This window comes from Cherax quadricarinatus, chromosome 78 (genome assembly GCF_038502225.1).
Source record: "Cherax quadricarinatus isolate ZL_2023a chromosome 78, ASM3850222v1, whole genome shotgun sequence".
NCBI classification, from domain to species: domain Eukaryota; kingdom Metazoa; phylum Arthropoda; class Malacostraca; order Decapoda; family Parastacidae; genus Cherax; species Cherax quadricarinatus.
In genome coordinates, this window is record NC_091369.1 from 5,444,273 (window position 1) to 5,451,772 (window position 7,500).

The 7,500-nt window shown below is 49.3% G+C and overlaps 1 protein-coding gene across 1 annotated transcript in view; it reads right to left on the minus strand.

Moving 5' to 3' along the window:
* Positions 1 to 7,500, minus strand: part of LOC128701628 (uncharacterized) — a 55,233-nt gene that overhangs the window by 24,536 nt on the left and 23,197 nt on the right. The window contains exons 5-8 of the mRNA XM_070101588.1: positions 5,297 to 5,491; positions 3,847 to 3,988; positions 744 to 878; positions 1 to 84 (exon numbers count right to left, since the gene is read on the minus strand). Coding sequence (XP_069957689.1) covers positions 1 to 84; positions 744 to 878; positions 3,847 to 3,988; positions 5,297 to 5,491 — 556 coding nt within the window. The remainder of the gene's footprint in view (positions 85 to 743; positions 879 to 3,846; positions 3,989 to 5,296; positions 5,492 to 7,500) is intronic.

Genomic DNA, 7,500 nt, shown 5'->3' on the forward strand with positions numbered 1-7,500 from the left:
CTGGGTCGTAGTTGTTGGGGTAATCAGGTGAGGTAAGGATGGTGGGGTAGGTGACATCCTGACTGCAAGGTGACTTCAAGTGATCTGCAACAACAATGAAACTAGTAGTAGTAGTAGTAGTAGTAGTAGTAGTAGTAGTAGTAGTAGTAGTAGTAGTAGTAGTACTAGTAGTAGTAGTAGTAGTAGTAGTAGTAGTAGTAGTAGTAGTAGTAGTAGTAGTAGTAGTAGTATAGTAGTAGTAGTAGTATTATTAATAATAATAATAATAATAATAATAATAATAATAATAACAATAACAATAACAATAACAATAATAATAATAATAATAATAATAATAATAATAATAATAATAATAATAATAATAATAATAATAATAATATATGTATCTTAGTATCGTTATATTCAACACTAATTAATTTTTTTTTCACTCGTCTAATGCAGCCTTATGATCAGAAATTTTGTGGCCTGAAATATCACGGTGACCTGATATATCATGGTGACCTGATATTTCACTGTGACCTGACATATCATGGTGACTTGCACTATCACTGTGGCCAGCTAAGCTATGGAGAGGTGAAAAATCTCGGGTTCTCTTACAACAGTGACCTGCCCTAATTTAGTGACCTGGCACTGTGACCCGACACTGCCATGACGACCTTCACTTACTATGGCAATCTTACCGACCGCAATAATCTAAACAATTATATTAATAACTCTGAGATTTGACCCTGAGATGAGCGTACCATAATAACCTCCAGTGATGATCTGGCAGGTACGTCCGGTGGTACCAGGAGGACACACACAGGTACACGCCTGGTCCAGGTAACCCTCGTTCTCACACGGGTTGCGGTTCAGGTTACACTGGGCCAGCCACTGATCTGGGACATATATAGACAAGCATTTACTCCTGCCATCTTAGTTCTGGTTTAAGATGAAGAATATTGCAAAGAAGTGGCCAGAAGACAGTGGCCAGAAGCCAGTGGCCAGAAGACAGTGGCCAGAAGACAGTGGCCAGAAGACAGTGGCCAGAAGCCAGTGGCCAGAAGCCAGTGGCCAGAGTGGCCATAACAGTGGCCAGAAGACAGTGGCCAGAAGACAGTGGCCAGGCCAGTGGCCAGAAGACAGTGGCCAGAAGGCAGTGGCCAGAAGACAGTGGCCAGAAGACAGTGGCCAGAAGACAGTGGCCAGAAGGCAGTGGTCAAAAGCCAGTGGCCAGAAGCCAGTGGCAAGAAGCCAGTGGCAAGAAGCCAGTGGCCAGAAGCCAGTGGCCAGACGACAGTGGCCAGAAGACAGTGGTCAGAAGGCAGTGGCCAGAAGACAGCGGCCAGAAGGCAGTGGCCAGAAGACAGTGGTCAGAAGGCAGTGGCCAGAAGACAGTGGCCAGAAGGCAGTGGCCAGAAGGCAGTGGCCAGAAGACAGTGGCCAGAAGCCAGTGGCCAGAAGCCAGTGGCCAGAAGCCGGTGGCCAGAAGCCAGTGGCCAGAAGCCAGTGGCCAGAAGCCAGTGGCCAGAAGCCAGTGGCCAGAAGACAGTGACTAGAAGACAGTGCCCAGAAGGCAGTGACCAGAAGGCAGTAGCCAAAAGACAGTGACCAGAAGGCAGTAGCCAAAAGACAGTGGCCAGAAGACAGTGGCCAGAAGGCAGTGGCCAGAAGACAGTGACCAGAAGACAGTGGTCAGAAGACAGTGGCCAGAAGACAGTGGCCAGAAGACAGTGGCCAGAAGCCAGTGGCCAGAAGCCAGTGGCCAGAAGACAGTGACCAGAAGACAGTGGTCAGAAGACAGTGGCCAGAAGACAGTGGCCAGAAGACAGTGGCCAGAAGCCAGTGGCCAGAAGCCAGTGGCCAGAAGACAGTGGCCAGAAGCCAGTGGCCAGAAGACAGTGACCAGAAGACAGTGGTCAGAAGACAGTGGCCAGAAGACAGTGGCCAGAAGACAGTGGCCAGAAGACAGTGGCCAGAAGCCAGTGGCCAGAAGACAGTGGCCAGAAGACAGTGGCCAGAAGACAGTGGCCAGAAGACAGTGGCCAGAAGACAGTGGCCAGAAGCCAGTGGCCAGAAGACAGTGGCCAGAAGACAGTGGCCAGAAGACAGTGGCCAGAAGACAGTGGCCAGAAGACAGTGGCCAGAAGACAGTGGCCAGAAGCCAGTGGCCAGAAGACAGTGGCCAGAAGACAGTGGCCAGAAGGCAGTGGCCAGAAGACAGTGGCCAGAAGACAGTGGCCAGAAGACAGTGGCCAGAAGGCAGTGGCCAGAAGACAGTGGCCAGAAGACAGTGGCCAGAAGACAGTGGCCAGAAGACAGTGGCCAGAAGGCAGTGGCCAGAAGACAGTGGCCAGAAGGCAGTGGCCAGAAGACAGTGGCCAGAAGGCAGTGGCCAGAAGACAGTGGCCAGAAGACAGTGGCCAGAAGACGGTGGCCAGAAGGCAGTGGTGAGAAAACAGTGGCCAGAAGGCAGTGGCCAGAAGACAGTGGCCAGAAGACAGTGGCCAGAAGGCGGTGGCCAGAAGACAGTGGCCAGAAGACAGTGGCCAGAAGACGGTGGCCAGAAGACAGTGGCCAGAAGACAGTGGCCAGAAGAAGACGACAGTGGCCAGAAGACAGTGGCGAGAAGACGGTGGCCTGAAGACAGTGGCCAGAAGACAGTGGCCAGAAGACGGTGGCCAGAAGACAGTGGCCAGAAGACAGTGGCCAGAAGACAGTGGCCAGAAGCCAGTGGCCAGAAGACAGTGACCAGAAGACAGTGGTCAGAAGACAGTGGCCAGAAGACAGTGGCCAGAAGGCAGTGGCCAGAAGACAGTGGCCAGAAGACAGTGGCCAGAAGACAGTGGCCAGAAGCCAGTGGCCAGAAGACAGTGGCCAGAAGAAGGCAGTGGCCAGAAGAAGACAGAAAACAGTGGCCAGAAGGCAGTGGCCAGAAGACAGTGGCCAGAAGGCAGTGGCCAGAAGACAGTGACCAGAAGACAGTGGCCAGAAGACGGTGGCCAGAAGGCAGTGGTCAGAAGACAGTGGCCAGAAGGCAGTGGCCAGAAGACAGTGGCCAGAAGACAGTGGCCAGAAGACGGTGGCCAGAAGACAGTGGCCAGAAGACAGTGGCCAGAAGACGGTGGCCAGAAGACAGTGGCCAGAAGCCAGTGGCCAGAAGAGTGGCCAGACAAGACAGTGGCCAGAAGCCAGTGGCCAGAAGACAGTGATAAGAAGACAGTGGTCAGAAGACAGTGGCCAGAAGACAGTGGCCAGAAGGCAGTGGCCAGAAGACAGTGGCCAGAAGACAGTGGCCAGAAGACAGTGGCCAGAAGCCAGTGGCCAGAAGACAGTGGCCAGAAGGCAGTGGCCAGAAGACAGCGGCCAGAAGGCAGTGGCCAGAAGACGGTGGCCAGAAGACAGAAGACGGTGGCCAGAAGACAGTGGCCAGAAGACAAGACAGTGGCCAGACAGTGGCCAGAAGATGGTGGCCAGAAGCCAGTGGCCAGAAGCCAGTGGCCAGAAGCCAGTGGCCAGAAGCCAGTGGCCAGAAGACAGTGGCCAGAAGGCAGTGGCCAGAAGACGGTGGCCAGAAGACAGTGGCCAGAAGACGGTGGCCATAAAATATAGCGAAACAACAAATTCTCTCATATGTAAAATATTAAGATTTTCAATATATTTTATTATATACATTAATATTCGTGTGTGAACAGGACGACATGAAAGCTTAGGGACAAGCTTAGCCACGTCTAAGGACAAGCTTAGCCACGTCTAAGGACAAGGTTGGCCACGTCTAAGGACAAGCTAGGGGAAAATTAAAGCTATTATTTATAAATTTGTTGATTTGTTCAATACAAGAGGGTTTAGAGTGAGGGAGGTACTGACCAAGGCAGCCATAGACTGTGTTGGCCAGGAGTTTGTCTCTGTGGGAGAGACCTCGGCTCGACTCCTGCTTCCACAGTCCTATCAGTCCTTGCAACGTCGGGTCGCGCGTAGCCACCGTCGTCCGCTCGTTAGCAGTCCACTCCTGCAATCACAGTAGTTAGCAGTCTATATACATATAACCCGCACATAGAAGGAGCTTACGACGAAGTTCCGGTCCGACTCGGACCATTTACAAAGTTACTGTGACTTTGTAAATGGTCCAAGTCCAACTGACACGTCGTGGTAACCTCATCTCTCCTGTGTGGGTAATTTGGGTATTGATCCAGTCAGGGAACAGGTCGTACTTGAGGAGACTCACCAATGTGTGGTAGTGCATGACGGAGGACAGGTCGTACTTGATGGAGACTCACCAGTGTGTGGTAGTGCATGACGGAGGACAGGTCGTACTTGATGGAGACTCACCAGTGTGTGGTAGTGCATGACGGAGGACAGGTCGTACTTGATGGAGACTCACCAGTGTGTGGTAGTGCATGACGGAGGACAGGTCGTACTTGATGGAGACTCACCAGTGTGTGGTAGTGCATGACGGAGGACAGGTCGTACTTGATGGAGACTCACCAGTGTGTGGTAGTGCATGACGGAGGACAGGTCGTACTTGATGGAGACTCACCAGTGTGTGGTAGTGCATGACGGAGGACAGGTCGTACTTGATGGAGACTCACCAGTGTGTGGTAGTGCATGACGGAGGACAGGTCGTACTTGATGGAGACTCACCAGTGTGTGGTAGTGCATGACGGAGGACAGGTCGTACTTGATGGAGACTCACCAGTGTGTGGTAGTGCATGACGGAGGACAGGTCGTACTTGATGGAGACTCACCAGTGTGTGGTAGTGCATGACGGAGGACAGGTCGTACTTGATGGAGACTCACCAGTGTGTGGTAGTGCATGACGGAGGACAGGTCGTACTTGATGGAGACTCACCAGTGTGTGGTAGTGCATGACGGAGGACAGGTCGTACTTGATGGAGACTCACCAGTGTGTGGTAGTGCATGACGGAGGACAGGTCGTACTTGATGGAGACTCACCAGTGTGTGGTAGTGCATGACGGAGGACAGGTCGTACTTGATGGAGACTCACCAGTGTGTGGTAGTGCATGACGGAGGACAGGTCGTACTTGATGGAGACTCACCAGTGTGTGGTAGTGCATGACGGAGGACAGGTCGTACTTGATGGAGACTCACCAGTGTGTGGTAGTGCATGACGGAGGACAGGTCGTACTTGATGGAGACTCACCAGTGTGTGGTAGTGCATGACGGAGGACAGGTCGTACTTGATGGAGACTCACCAGTGTGTGGTAGTGCATGACGGAGGACAGGTCGTACTTGATGGAGACTCACCAGTGTGTGGTAGTGCATGACGGAGGACAGGTCGTACTTGATGGAGACTCACCAGTGTGTGGTAGTGCATGACGGAGGACAGGTCGTACTTGATGGAGACATCGAGCCAGTGAAGCTTGTAGAAGTTGAAGAGTTCGTTCTTGAGGATGTTGTTCTCGTTAACGACCACGTGGTCGTCCCGGTCAGGACGACGTATCTCGTGGTAGAAACCAATGGCATGCCCAATCTCGTGAACCACGATGCCCACCTGGGCAAGAACACAGGGTCACGTCAAACACAGGAGAAATACAATTGTCACATACGAATCACATAAGACACACACAAAAGTCACCACATATTTTTTTTTATTTTTTTTATTATCACACTGGCCGATTCCCACCAAGGCAGGGTGGCCCGAAAAAGAAAAACTTTCACCATCATTCACTCCATCACTGTCTTGCCAGAAGGGTGCTTTACACTACAGTTTTTAAACTGCAACATTAACACCCCTCCTTCAGAGTGCAGGCACTGTACTTCCCATCTCCAGGACTCAAGTTCGGCCTGCCGGTTTCCCTGAACCCCTTCATAAATGTTACTTTGCTCACACTCCAACAGCAAGTCAAGTATTAAAAACCATTTGTCTCCATTCACTCCTATCAAACACGCTCACGCATTCCTGCTGGAAGTCCAAGCCCCTCGCACACAAAACCTCCTTTACCCCCTCCCTCCAACCTTTCCTAGGCCGACCCCTACCCCGCCTTTCCTCGACTACAGACTGATACACTCTTGAAGTCATTCTGTTTCGCTCCATTCTCTCTACATGTCCGAACCACCTCAACAACCCTTCCTCAGCCCTCTGGGCAACAGTTTTGGTAATCCCGCACCTCCTCCTAACTTTTAAACTACGAATTCTCTGCAATATATTCACACCACACATTGCTCTCAGACATGACATCTCCACTGCCTCCAGCCTTCTCCTCGCTGCAACATTCATCACCCATGCTTCACACCCATATAAGAGCGTTGGTAAAACTATACTCTCATACATTCCCCTCTTTGCCTCCAAGGACAAAGTTCTTTGTCTCCACAGACTCCTAAGTGCACCACTCATCTTTTTCCCCTCATCAATTCTATGATTCACCTCATCTTTCATAGACCCATCCGCTGACACGTCCACTCCCAAATATCTGAATACATTCACCTTCTCCATACTCTCTCCCTCCAATCTGATATCCAATCTTTCATCACCTAATCCAGTGGTTCCCAAACTGGGGGTAAATTACCCCCTGGGGGTAATTTAACCATTTTTGGGGGAGTAATGGAGGGGTGACAGAAAAAAAGTTATGAATTCTGAAAATCCAGAAAACAATGCGGTACCCGGTATGAGGATTATTGTTAACTTTGTCTTAGTATATAAAGTTGTAAAGTAAACCTATTATAAGTAAGTAATAAAGTTAAACCAAATAACAATAAACATCAAAAACTAATATACAGTATTAGAAAAGAAGAAATATATAGCTAAGTGTGTGGAAACCCAAAAGTATTTTGACAAGTATGCTTCAGGACAAAAGTCACTCAGTAGCCCAGATCGACCTGTCCAGTACGCGTCACTCACTTCCTGAGGCTGCCTCTATTTCACACTGTTAGTTTATCTGTGAGCATCAGCCGAGGTAGACATAAGCTGGTATGTATGTGTACTGCCCTGTGCACTATATAGTTAGTATTTACCCACTGTTACTGTGAATTTGTAGCTATTATTAATTTTATATATAATGTATGTGTGGTTCTTACGTTCTCAATGGTTTTGCTAAGATTAGCAGAGTATGCGAGGCTGTATACGTTCACGTTTAGCCATATATATCAATAATAACAACATTTTGTGAAAGGGGTAACATGCTTTATGTGGCATGTTAAATTGGGTAACAAGCTGAAAAAGTTTGGGAACCACTGACCTAATCTTTTTGTTATCCTCATAACCTTACTCTTTCCTGTATTCACTTTTAATTTTCTTCTTTTGCATACCCTACCAAATTCATCCACCAACCTCTGCAACTTCTCTTCAGAATCTCCCAAGAGCACAGTGTCATCAGCAAAGAGCAACTGTGACAACTCCCACTTTATGTGTGATTCTTTATCTTTTAACTCCACGCCTCTTGCCAAGACCCTCGCATTTACTTCTCTTACAACCCCATCTATAAATATATTAAACAACCACGGTAACCTCACACATCCTTGTCTAAGGCCTACTTTTACTGGGAAATAATTTCCCTCTTTCCT